The sequence below is a fragment of the Oncorhynchus gorbuscha genome, linkage group LG11 (genome assembly GCF_021184085.1).
Source record: "Oncorhynchus gorbuscha isolate QuinsamMale2020 ecotype Even-year linkage group LG11, OgorEven_v1.0, whole genome shotgun sequence".
In the NCBI taxonomy this organism is placed as follows: domain Eukaryota; kingdom Metazoa; phylum Chordata; class Actinopteri; order Salmoniformes; family Salmonidae; genus Oncorhynchus; species Oncorhynchus gorbuscha.
In genome coordinates this window covers 85,627,719-85,646,829 of record NC_060183.1, presented here as the reverse complement: position 1 = coordinate 85,646,829, position 19,111 = coordinate 85,627,719, and the positions used below count along the sequence as shown (strand labels likewise).

The 19,111-nt window shown below is 42.1% G+C and overlaps 1 protein-coding gene across 2 annotated transcripts in view; it reads right to left on the bottom strand.

Annotated features, from left to right (window-relative positions):
• Nucleotides 1-5,857: 5,857 nt before the first annotated feature.
• LOC124047989 (netrin receptor DCC-like) overlaps nt 5,858-19,111 on the bottom strand; it is an 83,244-nt gene continuing 69,990 nt past the window's right edge. The window contains exons 6-7 of one of the 2 annotated variants that reach the window (XR_006841153.1): nt 6,922-7,597; nt 5,858-6,870 (exon numbers count right to left, since the gene is read on the bottom strand). Coding sequence is in view for 1 of the 2 variants with exons in the window: in XM_046368351.1 (XP_046224307.1) it covers nt 7,508-7,597 (90 nt within the window). In the remaining variant the exon portion in view is untranslated. Of the gene's footprint in view, nt 7,598-19,111 lie in introns of both variants that reach the window. The other variant, XM_046368351.1, reaches the window with a different exon arrangement.

Genomic DNA, 19,111 nt, shown 5'->3' with positions numbered 1-19,111 from the left:
CCTGCTAACCATGCAGCTAATGAACCAGGCGTATCCTGCTAGCCATGCAGCCAACAAACCAGACTTATCCTGCTAGCCATGCAGCTAATGAACCAGACTTAGCCTGGTAGCCTGCTAACCATGCAGCTAATGAACCAGACTTAGCCTGGTAGCCTGCTAACCATGCAGCTAATGAACCAGGCGTATCCTGCAAGCCATGCGTGTGTGTGTGTGTGTGTGTGTGTGTGTGTGTGTGTGTGTGTGTGTGTGTGTGTGTGTGTGTGTGTGTGTGTGTGTGTGTGTGTGTGTGTGTGTGTGTGTGTGTGTGTGTGTGTGTGTGTGTGTGTGTGCGCGTGTGCGTGTGTGTGTGTGGGACACATTTGGGACACAAGCTATGAGAGGAGCATGTAGGGAGCAGTAGGGGAAGTCTATCTGACCTAATGTGAGTTTCTGGATTTTTTTTCTCCCATTTTGTCTGTCATAGTTGGAAGTTTACCTATGATGAAAATTACAGGCCTCTCTCAACTTTTTAAATGGGAGAACTTGCACAATTGGTGGCTGACCAAATACTTTTTTGCCCCACTGTATAAAGGGTAACTAGCCATAAATACATAACACACTAATGGCTGGATGTATATGCTACGAGCTAACTGTTAGCCTATATATCATTTACACAGTGTATATAGACTTTATTATTTTTTCTTCTTGTGTTATTGACTGTACACTTGTTTATTCCATGTGTAACTCTGTTGTTGTTGTTGTTTGTGTCACACTGCTATGCTTTATCTTGGCCAGGTCACAGTTGTAAATGAGAACTTGATCTCAACTAGCCGACCTGGTTAAATAAAGGTGAAATAAAAATAAAATAAAACCTGGTTAAATAAAGGTTAAATATATATATTTTTTAACCTGGTTAAATATAACTATATTTGACTAACAGCTACGACTTGATTTTTGCCTTCATCATTCTGTAATATTCTGAGGACAGCCTGTCATGCAGGTTTCTGGTGTTTTTTGAATCATCAGAACTCTCTTCAACCTGTCTGGTTTTGTCCTGCTCTGTTAATCCATCTTCATTGCCCTGCGTCAGGGTGACAGCAAACATACGGAAACTGACAGTCACCTTCAAGTCGTCTGTTCAAGAGAAAGACAGGCCTCGACTTGCTACAGGATGTTATCACCCAGAGTTGTAAATGCCACCCTAATTTCCACATAATAAGTGCACTACTTTTTTGACACCAGGAAACATAGAGATCTGGTCAAAAGTAGCGCACTGTGTAGGGAATAGGGAGGCATTTGGGACCTATAGGGACCTATTCTGTTTTGAGACGAGACGGCTTTGCTTCAGGTTTTCAATCAGTCCTCATTATAGTGACAGATAAAGACGCCAAACATAAGGACAAGAGACATTTTGTATCAAAACTGTATTTATCAAACAAACAAAAAGAATACACCATTGAAATAACATTTCTATATATATATAAAAAAAGAAGAACAGTGGAACTGCTTGCTCTACAGTGCATTACAAAACCAGCAATTGTATACAACGTTGTGGGTAGAAACAGCCAGGAGGAGAAGAAGACGTTTTCTTACTCTATGTAATAATAAGGTGTGTAAAAATGTCTCGTTTCCTCATTCTTCACTTCAAATGAACAAACAAAAAAAATGTACACTTTAATATTGCAATCTCTAAATCTAATTTGGTTAACAATTCTAAAATTGGAAATATTTTAAGGATCAATTTAATATACATGTACTTAGGGACTTTCTTTCTGGATATTTCACCTTCCCAACAGTCATCAGAGTGTTCCGTGGGTAAAAACTTGGATCCTTGTATTATAACTAGTACTGTTGTATACACGACCACGTAACAGCTAGGAACCACCATCTATCTATCTATCTATCACCTCAGCCTGCTATCTGTCTCTAACTATACCTGCTCTTCTCCACCCCACCTCACCTGTCTCCACCCCACCTCACCTCAGTCTCCACCCCACCTCACCTCAGTCTCCACCCCACCTCACCTCAGTCTCCATCCCACCTCACCTCAGTCTCCACCTCACCTCACCTCAGTCTCCACCCCACCTCACCTCAGTCTCCACCTCACCTCACCTCAGTCTCCACCTCACCTCACCTCAGTCTCCACCTCACCTCACCTCACCTCACCTCACCTCAGTCTCCACCCCACCTCACCTCAGTCTCCACCTCACCTCAGTCTCCACCTCACCTCAGTCTCCACCTCACCTCACCTCAGTCTCCACCTCACCTCACCTCAGTCTCCACCTCGCCTCACCTCAGTCTCCACCTCACCTCAGCCCAGTCTGCTATCTGTCTACCTGTATTGTAGGTCTATCATGTACAATACAGGTATAGTCATGACAGTAAATTGCAGCACCACCCAACTCACCTGGGTTAGGGTTATACCCATGGGTTATACCCACAGCATAACATCCATAAGAGGTTATAACCATAGCATATCATCCCTAAGAGGTTATAACCATAGCATATCATACATTAGAGGTTATAACCATAGCATATCATACATTAGAGGTTATAACCATAGCATATCATACATTAGAGGTTATAACCATAGCATATCATACATTAGAGGTTATAACCATAGCATATCATGTAGAACAGGTTATAACCATAGCATATCATCCATAAGAGGTTATAACCATAGCATTTAATCCATAAGAGGTTATAACCATAGCCTTTAATCCATAACAGGTTATAACCACAGCCTTTAATCCATAACAGGTGTTGAAGGCCACATTCGTTGGGTGGTTGGGTGCTCCAACCCTTTTAATGGCACAGTGATCTCTCATTAGTAAAACCCAATATCCCATTATCTCACAGACACACCGGCTCTCTCGTCAGCACATTTGGCTAAATGAAGGTCACCTTGAGAGGAGTCCCAAAAGGGTACCCTGTTCCCTATGCGGCCCTGGTCAAAAGTAGTACACTACATAGGGAATAGGGTGTAATTTGGGACTCAAGCCTTGAATCCCTCTATGTCTACAACCAGTACACAGAGGCCCTTTCTTGTCCTGTCCTGCCTGGGAAAAGTCTCAGAGCACAGCTAGCTATCGCAAACTATTTGGTCTTTCAAATTTAGACTAACTTTCAACTTCAAATTTGACTTGTTATTCAAATATATGGACAATGTAGACAGTTTGTCTAAGTTGTTGGCCATGATACGTGTGTCTATGTCATTTCGCAGCTCAACGTTACTGTGGATGAGTTCCTTTTCTGAGAGGAAGTGCTACCCTGTACAGTGTCCTAACTAGGAGTAACGCCTTGTGACTCTATCCTAATATGGATACCGTAATCCTGAAGTGGCTGATGGGAAAATGACAACAGGAAGAGGCTATTCAATGGGACAGACACCTCTCAGACAGAAATTGAGAAAACAGACTTGAATAAGTTTTCCTATTTGTTTTTTGTCTTAAGCTAAACAAAATTTTCCAGAATGATGAAATTGTTTTTCATAAATTAAATTAATGTAAGAGTAATGCTGTAAATAATATATTAAATGTAATCATATAAAGGTCCCCTGCATATTAAAAGCCTATACATATTCATAGGCCTATATATGAGCCCATATATAGGGGCGCCATAGAGGGGCGGCAGGGTAGCCTAGTGGTTAGAGGGGGTGACAGGGTAGCCTAGTGGTTAGAGGGGGCGACAGGGTAGCCTAGTGGTTAGAGGGGGCGACAGGGTAGCCTAGTGGTTAGCCTAGTGGTTAGAGGGGGTGACAGGGTAGCCTAGTGGTTAGAGGGGGTGACAGGGTAGCCTAGTGGTTAGAGGGGGTGACAGGGTAGCCTAGTGGTTAGAGGGGGTGACAGGGTAGCCTAGTGGTTAGAGGGGGTGACAGGGTAGCCTAGTGGTAGAGGGGGTGACAGGGAGCCTAGTGGGGGGCGACAGGGTAGCCTAGTGGTTAGAGGGGGCGGCAGGGTAGCCTAGTGGTTAGAGGGGGCGGCAGGTAGCCTAGTGGTTAGAGGGGGGTGACAGGGTAGCCTAGTGGTTAGAGGGGGGTGACAGGGTAGCCTAGTGGTTAGAGGGGGGTGACAGGGTAGCCTAGCGGTTAGAGCGGTGGACTAGTAACCGAAAGGTTGCAAGTTGAAATCCCCGAGCTGACAAGGTACAAATCTGCCGTTCTGCCCACTGTTCCTAGGCCGTCATTGTAAATAAGAATTTGTTCTTAATTAACTGACTTGCCTAGTTAAATAAAGGTACAAAAAGGAAAAAAAGAGTTTACTAGCAATTTGTCCTTCAATTGCTCTATGGAACAGTAAAATAAATAAAAAGCATTTGTTGTATCTTAAATGGTATATATATATATAGAGCACTACTTTATGACCAGGGCTCCAGCCAAATGTAGTGTACTACATAGGGAATATAATGCCATTTGGGACTCAATCCTTTTTTCCATGTAGTCTTGCTGCAGCCATCCTTTCTGTCCATGGTATAAAAACAATACACAAGAAAAATATCGAGCAATGTTTCTGTTCGCCTTCCAGAGGAGAAGAACGTGTCGATAGAATGTCATAGATCATGTGTTAATCCACGTTACCCTGCGTTTAGGGCAAAGAGAGGGGGAAAAAAAGAGAGCACATTTGACATTTTCACACAGATCTCCATACAAATAAAGTGATCAACAAAGTGAAATACTAAGAACAAAAGGTGAAATGTATAGGCACATACAACGTCTTTTTCTCAACAACGTAAAACAAACAAACAAAGTATTTTAATTAAAGGGCAAACAGATTTAAAAAAAAAAAAAATCGAAAACAAAAATGGCCGTACAAGATGAGCACACTTGTCGGTTTTGTTTTGTGACGAGTCTCTGAATCCGTAACGGATGTGTTTCTATCCTTCGATGCTAATCCACGTGAATCTCTCACTGACACAAACATCAATACCATAACATTATACCATTCAGCATCCTCGTTACCTTCCTGGAGTCATCTTTTCTAATTTTTTTTTCCAAGGGCGCAAGTCAGAATTCTAATATTGAATAATGAATCCTGAAATTTGAAACAATGTAATGAATTCACTTCTTCACAAACCCCCCCCATACATGTTCAGAATGCCAATGCAGCTATTCCTTCTTCTTCTTCTGATTTTTTTCGTCCCCAGGACAATCCATCGTCAGAAGAAATAATTGCAAATTATAAAAGGGAGCACAGTTACCATGGGTTACCAGAGTCAAACATGAGAATATTGATGTCCTATTTCCATGGCGATTAATGATTCAGTTGTTCTTGCCCCCCCCCCCAGGTGCCTTGTTTTTGTTAAAAAACTAAAGGTTATGTATTTATCGTCAGTGATGCATAGCTATCCATGGAGCACCCTAATGTAAAACAATATCACAGGTCGGGAAGAAGCTGTTACAAATTGGATTACAAATAGTTGTACTGCAGCGTTTGACGGAACTGCTGATGTAAATATACTGTATATACTATATGGAAATCATACGCATCGTTTATCATCTATAAAATGGCCCTCCTGCATTAGCATCCAAAACAACGCCTGGGGTGGTCGTATCCAAGACAACCCCTGGGGTGATCGTATCCAAGACAACCCCTGGGGTGATCGTATCCAAGACAACCCCTGGGGGGATCGTATCCAAGACAACCCCTGGGGTCCAAGACAACCTCTGGGGTGATCGTATCCAAGACAACCCCTGGGGTGATCGTATCCAAGACAACCCCTGGGGTGATCGTATCCAAGACAACCTCTGGGGTGATCGTATCCAAGACAACCCCTGGGGTGGTCCAAGACAACCCCTGGGGTTATCCAAGACAACCTCTGGGGTGATCAAGACAACCCCTGGGGTTATCCAAGACAACCCCTGGGGTCCAAGACAATCGTATCCAAGACAACCTCTGGGGTGATCGTATCCAAGACAACCCCTGGGGCGATCGTATCCAAGACAACCTCTGGGGTGATCGTATCCAAGACAACCCCTGGGGGGATCGTATCCAAGACAACCCCTGGGGAAATCGCCCTTCACAGTCAGTCAAGCTTAAATAAACTGAGGTACATGTGTTTGTCTCATGACAACCTTAACTGTTAAAAACTAAAGATCACCATCATCATCATCATCATCACCACCACCAAAGCATCATAGGGCAACAAAAAGATCCCGTTGGAATGGTGAACAAGGTTGTCAACAGATACGTTTTAACAGGGACCAAACTCATTGTCAATAAAGTAAATATCACCTTGTAATACCACTTGATACTGTATTGATTCCCAATACGTTCCAAGACCCTCCATACCTCGACTGGAACGAGTGATTATAAGTCTAATGACTTCAAAACTACATTTTGGCAAATACCAAACAGCTGTCTGTGGTTGTGATAGGGTAGCAACACGACCAGGGCAGAGTTTAGGAGAAGCAACACGACCAGGGCAGAGTTTAGGAGAAGCAACACGACCAGGGCAGAGTTTAGGAGAAGCAACACGACCAGGGCAGAGTTTAGGAGAAGCAACACGACCAGGGCAGAGTTTAGGAGAAGCAACACGACCATGGCAGAGTTTAGGAGAAGCAACACGACCAGGGCAGAGTTTAGGAGAAGCAACACTGTGAAATTCTACCACTGTGAGATTCTACCACTGTGAGATTCTACCACTGTGAGATTCTACCACTGTGAGATTCTACCACTGTGAGACCTACCACTGTGAGACCTACCACAGCGAGACCTACCACTGTGAGACCTACCACTGTGAGACCTACCACTGCGAGACCTACCACAGCGAGACCTACCACTGCGAGACCTACCACTGCGAGAGCTACCACTGTGAGACCTACCACTGCGAGACCTACCACTGTGAGACCTACCACTGTGAGACCTACCACTGCGAGACCTACCACTGTGAGACCTACCACTGCGAGACCTACCACTGCGAGAGCGAGACCTACCACTGTGAGACCTACCATTGTCAGCTCACATCATCACCAGGCAACGAGGGTCCAGAGAAACATTGATGTCTGGAGACAGCAAACAGTCCTTAGGTCTTATAGGTCCAGCTGTTACACTTGAGGCTTCAGTTCAAAATTCAATCCAAAATACCAGTAACATGGAAACCAAAAAACAAAAACAACATTGATCAATGTAAACTCAAAAAGTTAACGATTTAAAGTGAAAACAACACTGTGGAAAACATCAAATATAATTTCTTCATCGTTTATCATTTTAGAGTCTTCGTCGTCCCCCTTTCAGAGGGGGGGGGGGTATTATAGAGGAACAGACAGGACAGATAGGGGGGTTGGTTACAGTATTGAAGGGACACAGAGAGGTCCATTAGGTGGGTTGGTTAGAGTATTATAGGGGGTTTGTTGAGAAGTATCTGTGTTTCTGAGGTCCAGGCACCATGCGCCCCCCCCCCCCCTCGTCTGTGCCCTGCCCCTTGTTTCTGTGTTCCTGCTTCTTCTAGTCGTACTGCTATCTGTCTGTGCTGTGTTGCAGGTCTGACGGACTGGCTGGGTGGGTGGGACTCTCTGCCAGGGCTGCTGGGGTTAAAAGGCCGAGCCAGTGATGGCGTTGAGTTGCTTCATGAGTCCCTCTAGGCTCGCCATCTGTTCACTCAAGTCGTCTTGTTCGTAAACCTAGAAGATAAAAAACAAAAAAAAGTTCTCTGTCACACAAATTCAAAGAAGAGTCATCGTCGTCCAGAATAATTTCAGGGGGAAATGTATTGCTTTTTATTCAGTTAAAGCAGAGGTGTCAAACTCATTCCACGGACGACCGAGGCTCTGCAGGTTTTTCCTTTTTTTAAATTATTTTTTATTTCACCTTCATTTAACCAGGTAGGCCAGATCACCTTCATTTAACCAGGTAGGCCAGATCACCTTCATTTAACCAGGTAGGCCAGCTCACCTTCATTTAACCAGGTAGGCCAGATCACCTTCATTTAACCAGGTAGGCCAGATCACCTTCATTTAACCAGGTAGGCCAGATCACCTTCATTTAACCAGGTAGGCCAGATCACCTTCATTTAACCAGGTAGACCAGATCACCTTCATTTAACCAGGTAGACCAGATCACCTTCATTTAACCAGGTAGGCTAGTTGAGAACAAGTTCTCATTTACAACTGCGACCTCTGGTCAAGACAAAGCAAAGCAGTTTGACACAAACAACAACACCGAGTTATACATGGAATTAACACAATTCAAAAATAATAACACAATAGAAAAGTCAATAACACAATAGAAAAGTCTATATACAGTGTGTGCAAATGTAGTAAGATTAGGGAGGTAAGGAAATAAATAGGCCATAATGGCGAAATAATTACAATTTAGAAATTAAACACTGGAGTGATAGATGTGCAGAAGATGAATGTGCAAGTAGAGATACTGGAGTGCAGAAGAGCAAAACATAAATAACAATATGGGGATGAGGTAGTTGGGTGGGCTATTTACAGATGGGCTATGTACAGGTGGGCTATTTACAGATGGGCTATGTACAGGTGGGCTATTTACAGATGGGCTATGTACAGGTGGGCTATTTACAGATGGGCTATGTACAGGTGGGCTATTTACAGATGGGCTATGTACAGGTGGGCTATTTACAGATGGGCTATGTACAGGTGGGCTATTTACAGATGGGCTATGTACAGGTGGGCTATTTGCAGATGGGCTATGTACAGGTGCAGTGATCTGTGAGCTGCTCTGACAGTTGGTGCTTAAAGCTAGTGAGGGAGATATGAGTCTCCAGCTTCAGTGATTTTTGCAATTCGTTCCAGTCATTGGCAGCAGAGAACTGGAAGGAGAGGCAACCAAAGGAAGAATTGGCTTTGGGGGTGACCAGTGAAATATACCTGCTGGAGCGTGTGCTATGGGTGCTGCTATAGTGACCAGTGAGCTGAGATAAGTTGGGACCTAGCAAAGACTTATAGATGACCTGGAGCCAGTTGGTTTGGCGATGAATATGAAGCGAGGGCCAGCCAACGAGAGCATACAGGTCGCAGTGGTGGGTAGTATATGGGGCTTTGGTGTCAAAACGGATGGCACTGTGATAGACTGCATCCAATTTGCTGAGTAGAGTGTTGAAGGCTATTTTGTAAATGACATCGCCGAAGTCAAGGATCGGTGGGATAGTCAGTTTTACGAGGGTATGTTTGGCAGCATGAGTGAATTATGCTTTGTTGCGAAATTGGAAGCCAATTATAGATTTAACTTTGGATTGGGGATGCTTAATTAATGTGAGTCTGGAAGGAGAGTTTACAATTTAACCAGACACTTAGAATATGTGGCTAACTACAAATCAGAACCGTCCAGATTAGTAATGCTAGGCAGGCGGGCAGCGATCGGTTGAAGAGCATGCATTTAGTTTTACATGCATTTAAGAGCAGTTGGAGGCCAAGGAAGGAGGGTTGTATGGCACTGAAGCTCGTCTGGAGGTTAGTTAACACAGTGTCCAAAGAAGGGCAAGATGTATACAGAATGGTGTCGTCTGTGTAGAGGTGGATCAGAGAATGACCAGCAGCAAGAGCAACATCATTGATGTATACAGAGAAAATAGTCGGCCCGAGAACTGAACCCTGTGGCTCCCCCATAGAGACTGCCAGAGGACCGGACAACAGGCTCTTCGATTTAACACACTGAACCAAGAAGGATGTGGTGACTGACAGAGTCGAAAGCCTTGGTCAGGTCGATGAATACGGCTGCACAGTAATGTCTGTTATTGATGGCGATTATGATATGATTTACCACCTTGAGCGTGGCTGAGGTGCACCCATGACCAGCTCGTAAACCAACTGCATAACGGAAAAGGTACGGTGGGATTCAAAATGGTCGGTAATCTGCTGGTTAATTTGGCGTTTCGAAGACCTTAAAAAGGCAGGGTTGGATAGATATATGTAGGTCTGTAGCAGTTTGGGTCTAGATACATTTAAATGAAGACCTAAATTAAATTAAGACCTAGACAACAAGGTGAGGGAAATTCCGTTACTAATTAGTGACCTTAATTTAGCAATCAATTACAAGGTTGGAAGGAAAATCCGTAAACACTAGGCCTTTTGTGGAATGAGTTTGACACGCGAGTTAAGGGAACAGCAGCAAAGTAGGCTTGAAGGAAAAACTGATACCAAACTACTTTTGAAAGCATTATTCCATGGGGAAAAACTGATGATACATACAGTACTTTATATTGGTATGATACATACAGTACTTTAAATTGGTATGATACATACAGTACTTTATATTGGTGTGATCATACAGTACTTTATATTGGTGTGATCATACAGTACTTTATATTGGTATGATACATACAGTACTTTAAATTGGTATGATACATACAGTACTTTATATTGGTATGATACATACAGTACTTTAAATTGGTATGATACATACAGTACTTTATATTGGTATGATACATACAGTACTTTAAATTGGTATGATACATACAGTACTTTAAATTGGTATGATACATACAGTACTTTATATTGGCATGAACATGGGTCTCTCTCTATCTCTGACCTCCAGTCAGACAGCTTTCTTCCTCTCTCGATCTGTGACCTGCGACCTCCAGTCAGATAGCTTCCTCTCTCTCTGTGACCTCCAGTCAGACAGCTTCCTCTCTTTGTGTGACCTCCAGTCAGACAGCTTCCTCCTTCTCTCTCTGTGACCTCCAGTCAGACAGCTTCCTCTCTCTCTCTCTGACCTCCAGTCAGACAGCTAAAACAGCTAAAGTGATAAACTGGTCTCCACAGTCCACAGTTCAGAGTTCAGAGTTCAGAGAGTTAATATAAAAATGCCTTTAAAAGGAGAATGGAAACCCTTCAGGTAGTAAAGCTGAGCAAACAGATGTATTCAATCCACTAATACTAAACATGTGCTCGTAACATAGAAACATCTATCTAGTTTTTGGATGATGAACAACGTTTATTATAGGTATGGGTAGCGCCATCTTGAACTGCCAATGCGTCATTGTAAGTTTGTCCCTTGAGACTGAAGTGGACACTGCTTTGCCTCCACGGGACCCGAAAGGGTTCTCACAACTTCTACAACACTATCATTGAAATCAGGACAACAATATTAAGGTACGAAACTGTTAACTATTAAGTTTTATGTTGATGATTATAATGTACTATATGTACTGAGAGTATGTGTTTCCTATTGATAAGATGAGCACGTTAAATGATTTAGATATTTTTATTGATCCTTTGATTGATCAATGATGGCTTACCCACCCGGCCAAACCTGGGCCAATTGTGCACCACCCTATGGCACTCCCAATTACAGGCCAGATGTGAAACAGCCTGGATTTGAACCAGGTACTGTAGTGTTGCCTCTTGCACTGAGATGCAGTACTGTACACTGCTCCGCCACTCGGGAGCACCACAATGTAGATAACAAGCTGAGCAGACAATCAGCCAAACGAGGCAAGGTAGCTAGCTAGTTGACTTCATTTAGCTCTTGTCTTGTCTCTTTGATGTAAATGTTTTCACTGATAACTGTACAAAATGAAATAATAAATATTAACAATTTTAAGAGCATTTGTCATTTGGTATGAACAAGACTTAGCTAGCTAAAACAAAATGGCTACCTAGCTAGCTAAAACAAAATGGCTACCTGGCCAGCTAAAACAAAATGGCTACCTAGCCAGCTAAAACAAAATGGCTTCCTAGACAGCTAAAACAAAATGGCTACCTAGTTAGCTAAAACAAAATTGCTACCTAGCCAGCCAAGCAAAACAGAGGTCTGCTGCAGGATTGTTAATTTTACCAGTAAAATGTTTGATCTCCGATATAAATAGGTAGCTACAGTAATTATTAGTTGGCTAGCTGTCTTTAAAAAAAAATCTGTGATGTCTATGATTCCTGAAAATAGTAACCGCGAGCCTGAAGCCTAACCCTTGTGATGATCGCTAGCTATGATGACTTTTAAAAACCTCAGCTTAGTGAGTTTAACATCCTGGCACTTAGCGACTTACAGGCATATCATATTATTTCAGTCATGGAGTATCAGATTAAATTACCTTCCATCTTTTTTTTCTCAAACGTTAGAGTGAAATTTTTAGGATGATCAAATTGAACTTTTGTCACCTTGCAAGCCCAATTTGATTACTTGTACAGTTCCTTTTTGTTTTTCGTTTATGTGACTGATTACCATTTGATTGACGTGGTGCGATCGTGTGTCATATCATTTGAAATGGCTGTTTGTAATCATGTATCACTTATTCATATATAGTTTGACACCAGTAAAATAACGCTCATTAATGCACGTAGAGGTCAGGGTCTCGGTAAATTCAGGAATTCCCAAAACTCTCCTACTGATGACACAACAATGTCAATATGGCGATTTACAGTTAAAACCTCGGTTCGTCTCCTAGGTTTGGCCTCAGGCCAATACTGTTCTGAGCTAATAGTTAGCGGGACATAACATAATTAGTATATCATATTAGCATAATGAATTGGTCTGCGCTATATATTGAACGACATTTTAACACTTTTGATTAGTACATAATACATTCAGTGACAATAACGTGATCATTTTGTTCTGATTACGCTCATAAAGACACCAATGTCTCTCTATTCAATTAGAATTTTTTGTCTATTTTCTCTGTGCTGTGATTGGTGGGGAAAAACAGGTCTATGTCACCTACACTACATAATTTTTTTTTTTACGTCAAACATTTTGTTCAGAACAATTAGCTTGATAGCGAGAGAAAATGTTGCTGTTTTGCAAAGAATTCAATCTCAGACGTCATTATGAATCTAAGCATGGAACTTTTCAAAGTGGCCTCTTCCCGCCCCAGGCAAGAGGCCCGACGCAGAAACATTGAAGCGTTAACTGCAAGTTACAAACTTTTGTTGTTGTTGTGTCTGACGTATTCTGTCACTTAAAACGGGCTAAATCGATAAAATAAAATGAAGAGGGGAAACAGAAGAGGGGAAAAAAAGCCTTTACCAGGAAGCTTAAGTTGTTCGATTTAGACTTGTCATCCGGTAGTTTACTGCCCCTTCTGAAGAAACGACAGGCAGAGGAACCAGGCCGCAGCATCGTCACAGAGGTGATGGAAGATTTCAACAAGCAGGTGAGGGACAACTTCTCCATCACATTTGAAGACGACAGCATGTCTGTCCAATGATATCATTGCGTTTGTACGTGATCCTCTCGCAGTCCGACCCAGGTGGAGAATACTCCTCCCTTGCAAAGAAAACGAAAACCTCGCTGGACGAGGCCGCAATTCAAACTGAGCTGTTTGAATTCCAGACATCGAGCCAAATCAGGGATGCGCTCAGCTGAGTCCTTGTTGCTCAGTAGTGCTGAGTCCTTGTTGCTCAGTAGTGCTGAGTCCTTGTTGCTCAGTAGTGCTGAGTCCTTGTTGCTCAGTAGTGCTGAGTCCTTGTTGCTCAGTAGTGCTGAGTCCTTGTTGCTCAGTAGTGCTGAGTCCTTGTTGCTCAATAGTGCTGAGTCCTTGTTGCTCAGTAGTGCTGAGTCCTTGTTGCTCAATAGTGCTGAGTCCTTGTTGCTCAGTAGTGCTGAGTCCTTGTTGCTCAATAGTGCTGAGTCCTTGTTGCTCAGTAGTGCTGAGTCCTTGTTGCTCAATAGTGCTGAGTCCTTGTTGCTCAGTAGTGCTGAGTCCTTGTTGCTCAGTAGTGCTGAGTCCGTGTTGCTCAATAGTGCTGAGTCCTTGTTGCTCAGTAGTGCTGAGTCCTTGTTGCTCAGTAGTGCTGAGTCCTTGTTGCTCAATAGTGCTGAGTCCTTGTTGCTCAGTAGTGCTGAGTCCTTGTTGCTCAGTAGTGCTGAGTCCTTGTTGCTCAGTAGTGCTGAGTCCTTGTTGCTCAATAGTGCTGAGTCCTTGTTGCTCAGTAGTGCTGAGTCCTTGTGTTTTGGGTGTCATTCTCAGAGGAATACAGCACAGTAAAGAAACGTGCATTTTATGTTATAACAATGTTTTGGATCGTCTTACTCCTGCGAGTTCCACCTCCTATTGATTTGTGTTGCAGCTGCAGCTATACGTTTCAGCACCAGGCGCTGTTCCACCTCCTATTGATTTGTGTTGCAGCTGCAGCTTTATGTTTCAGCACCAGGCGCTGTTCCACGGAAAGGTCCGCTTTATTAGTTAATCACCTTCTCCTGCATTCTCTCTCCTCTCATCATGAACGGAGTTCAAAATGTAACTATTGCCTTATTTGGTCCTTCTGTAGCTCAGTTGGTAGAGCATGGCGCTTGTAACGCCAGGGTAGTGGGTTCGATTCCCGGGACCACCCATACGTAGAATGTATGCACACATGACTGTAAGTCGCTTTGGATAAAAGTGTCTGCTAAATGGCATATATTATTATTATTATTATTATATTATTTAGTCAGGGTAACTTCCTTCTTTGCATTTGAGAGTTTTTTTTGCATCTCATCTTAAAATGTGTTTTATGAAAAAAAAATCATAATTGATTTTGGGGCTTTGGGGGGAGAAAATACTATTGCCGGCGGGCCAAATCTGGCCCGTGGGCCGCCAGTTGGGGAACCTTGGCCTAATGTTTCCATTCCCTTTTAATAAGCTCCACAAGGTTAATCAGACAACTTGATACGTCTTACTAAATTAATCCTAGATTGACCCTTACCAAATAAGGTCGTGGACCATCATTAAAAAGCCATCTCCCTTATTACGAGCTGAGGAAGCCTGATGACACAGCTCACTGATGTACAGCTATTGGAGCGTGTGTGTGTAAGTGTGTGTGTGTGCGCGCGCGCATGTCTGTGTATCTCTGTGTGTCTCGATTTTCCTTAATAAGCTTATTTACATTTGAGTAATTTTGCAGCAACTCTTATCCAGAGCGACTTACAGCTAGTTGTAAAAGCTACTGGTCCATTTCCTTTTTAAATAAGCCTTTTAGATCTAATGTAAGGCCAGCTTAATGTTCTCTATTCTGCTGTGGAGGTGGACATTTTGATAAAAGAGAAAAACATAAACACACCCCAAAACGTCTTGGCGGCTTGACGGGGAGAACAGATGAGCATATAAAGTGTGTGATCGATGCCAACCTATTTATTTTGGAGAGACTCCCACTGACTTCATGGCTGATGAGAAAAGGCCAGATCAATTACAAAGATATGTGGGATGGATGGCAGGCTGCTGACCTTTTGAGCCAGCCGCAACCCACCCTCGCAAAGTAGGTTTTGGTTCTGCTAGGGCGCTGTGGACTGGGATGGCAAATGGGCGTAAACACCTGCCTCTTATAAGTCTATCCCAAACCTTAACCTTACATTAGCCATTCAGAGTTAATGATTAAACTTAACCTTAATAAACACTTTGAAATTTGACATTTGGAACAACTTCAAAATGTGACGTTTGAGAAACATGGATGAATGTGTAATTCTGACGTGAGACTGCGAGATCGTGTTGCTCCCCCTTCCCTTCCTCCCTCCCTCCTCTTGCTTTTCTCATTACTCTAGCAGGTCCTATAAAGTGTTATGGGGCTGCCTAATGCGTCTCCTGACTCCAATCCATGATGGCACAGATGCTTTCTCAGTCTTATTGTTATTGAGATATTAATATTTAACGGAACGATTCTTCGTCGGCACTGTTCTGTGTTTTACAATTCATACTCTGAGTATGTGTGTGTGTGTGTGTGTGTGTGATTTTCTCTCCAACAATTCTTAGTGCTCTGCTTCGGTCTTACATTTCCCATGCTCCCTTCATGGTGTTGTGGCTGTTGTTCTCTATCTATGCTCCCTTCATGGTGTTGTTCTCTATCTATGCTCCCTTCATGGTGTTGTTCTCTATCTATGCTCCCTTCATGGTGTTGTTCTCTATCCATGCTCCCTTCATGGTGTTGTTCTCTATCTATGCTCCCTTCATGGTGTTGTTCTCTATCTATGCTCCCTTCATGGTGTTGTTCTCTATCCATGCTCCCTTCATGGTGTTGTTCTCTATCTATGCTCCCTTCATGGTGTTGTTCTCTATCTATGCTCCCTTCATGGTGTTGTTCTCTATCTATGCTCCCTTCATGGTGTTGTTCTCTATCTATGCTCCCTTCATGGTGTTGTGGCTGTTGTTCTCTATCTATGCTCCCTTCATGGTGTTGTTCTCTATCCATGCTCCCTTCATGCTGTTGTGGCTGTTGTTCTCTATCTATGCTCCCTTCATGGTGTTGTTCTCTATCTATGCTCCCTTCATGGTGTTGTGGCTGTTGTTCTCTATCTATGCTCCCTTCATGGTGTTGTTCTCTATCTATGCTCCCTTCATGGTGTTGTTCTCTATCCATGCTCCCTTCATGGTGTTGTGGCTGTTGTTCTCTATCTATGCTCCCTTCATGGTGTTGTTCTCTATCTATGCTCCCTTCATGGTGTTGTTCTCTATCTATGCTCCCTTCATGGTGTTGTTCTCTATCTATGCTCCCTTCATGGTGTTGTTCTCTATCTATGCTCCCTTCATGCTGTTGTTCTCTATCCATGCTCCCTTCATGGTGTTGTGGCTGTTGTTCTCTATCCATGCTCCCTTCATGGTGTTGTTCTCTATCTATGCTCCCTTCATGGTGTTGTTCTCTATCTATGCTCCCTTCATGGTGTTGTGGCTGTTGTTCTCTATCCATGCTCCCTTCATGGTGTTGTTCTCTATCTATGCTCCCTTCATGGTGTTGTTCTCTATCTATGCTCCCTTCATGGTGTTGTTCTCTTATCTATGCTCCCTTCATGGTGTTGTTCTCTATCTATGCTCCCTTCATGGTGTTGTGGCTGTTGTTCTCTATCTATGCTCCCTTCATGGTGTTGTTCTCTATCCATGCTCCCTTCATGCTGTTGTGGCTGTTGTTCTCTATCTATGCTCCCTTCATGGTGTTGTTCTCTATCTATGCTCCCTTCATGGTGTTGTGGCTGTTGTTCTCTATCTATGCTCCCTTCATGGTGTTGTTCTCTATCTATGCTCCCTTCATGGTGTTGTTCTCTATCTATGCTCCCTTCATGGTGTTGTGGCTGTTGTTCTCTATCTATCAGAACACGACAGACATAAAGCCTTGATATTTCTAAATTGGACTGGGAGGAGCAGCAGAAAGGTAGAAAGGCCAAGTAAATGGCAGACATCATGTAAATAATATTCATCTAGTGCTCATGGGAAATCTTTATGGATACATTCAATTCAAAATGGCCGTGCATAATGACAATGAACTAATACGCATCCCACCTCAGGGTGTGTGTGTGTGTGTGTGTGTGTGTGTGTGTGCGTGCGTGCGTGCGTGCGTGCGTGCGTGCGTATTCACAAAAATAACTATAATATAAAATCAAAAGCGATCAAATGAACAAAAAAGTATATATATAGAAAATATAATTATTCTCCTCACTCTATATCAGTTTAACATGAACTCTATATAAGGTTAGCAGATTCTGTTAAATCCCTCAGGTTGACCTTTTATGTGGTAATTAATCTTGTCTAATTTTAAGTAACTTGCTAATTAATTTAACCAAAAACATAGTGTAGGAAGGCTGTTTTGATCTCCAATTAATCTTTTTTTCTCATACTTGTTCCATAAGTCTTGCTTATTCGTACCAGACACAATCGAGGCAAAGGTGAAATGCGAGTTTCGCAGACATAAAAAGACAAATTGTTATAAAACAGTTCCAAAATGGGCTGGTCACAAAACCAGCCCATATTAAAGAAGGTAGAATACATTTTGGAACTGTTTTATAGACAATTTGTCTTTTATGTGAAACACACATTTCACCTTTGCCTCAAAGGTATAATCTTGTAGCGAATAAGCAAGAATTATGGAACAATCTTGTAACGAAAAAAGATTAATTGAAGATCAGAATCAGCCCTCCACACACTATGTTTTTGGTTAAATTAATTAGCAAGTTACTTAAAATTAGACAAGATTATTTACCACACAAAGGTCAACCTGAGGATTTAACAGAATCTGCTAACCTTATATAAAGTTCATGTTAAACTGATATAGAGTGAGGAGAATAATTATATTTTTATATATATACTTTTTTGTTCACACACACACACACACGAAGATAGAATCACACACGCACACACACACACACACACAAAGGTATAACTTGTAGCGCCAACACACACACACACACACACACACACACACACACACACACACACACACACACACACACACACACACACACACACACACACACACACACACACACACACACACACACCCTAAATAAAGGTAAAGTAAAATATGTCAACTCGTATGTTTGTGAACCATTGCTTAAATCGGTGCAAATTGTGTGGCTAGAAAATGTAATTGGAGGAATAATTCAGATCAGATATAACACTAATTACATAAACTCTGCCTATTAGGAGTAATGGTAATATAAAATATTCATGTCGTTGGACACTGGGTAGATGGTTTAGGTTATAGGGTTCTTACGTCATTGGGAAATGTACAATTCCTTAATACTTCATAAAATGTAAACACCATCTCTATCCGAGCTGTAAAGGTTTGTGTTTTTTTTCGTTCAGAATTGAGATAATTCCTGTTTTTTAAAGAGCTGTAAAGGTTTGTGTTTTTTACATTTCACCAAAGTTTTTGAGCAAAAGCACTGTTGGCAGGGTCGTAAAGATAAAGGTTTGTGTGTTTGTGTTTTTAAAGAGTGTTTTTAAAGAGCTGTAAAGGTTTGTGTTTTTAAAGAGCTGAAGGTTTGTGTTTTTTTGTGAAGGTTTGTGTTTTTAAAGAGCTGTAAAGGTTTGTGTTTTTTAAAGAGCTGTAAAGGTTTGTGTTTTTTGGGTGTGGGTGTGTGTTTTTGCTGTAAAGGTTTGTGTTTTTAAAGAGCTGTAAAGGTTTGTGTTTTTTGCTGTGTTTGTGTGCTGTGTTTGTGTTTTTTAAAGAGCTGTAAAGGTTTGTGTTTTTGCTGTAAAGGTTTGTGTTTTTTGTGTGTTTGTGTTTTTAAAGAGCTGTAAAGATTTGTGTTTTTTAAAGAGCTGTAAAGGTTTGTGTGCTGTGTTTGTGTTTTTTAAAGAGCTGTAAAGGTTTGTGTGTTTGTAAAGAGTGTTTGTGTGTGCTGTAATGTGTGTGTAAGAGCTGTAAAGGTTTGTGTTTTTAAAGAGCTGTAAAGAGAGAGCTGTAAAGGTTTGTGTTTTTTAAAGGCCTTAAAGGGTGTTTTTTCAGCTGTAAGTTCTGTTTACTGTAGTCTGTAAAGGTTTCTGTTTCTCT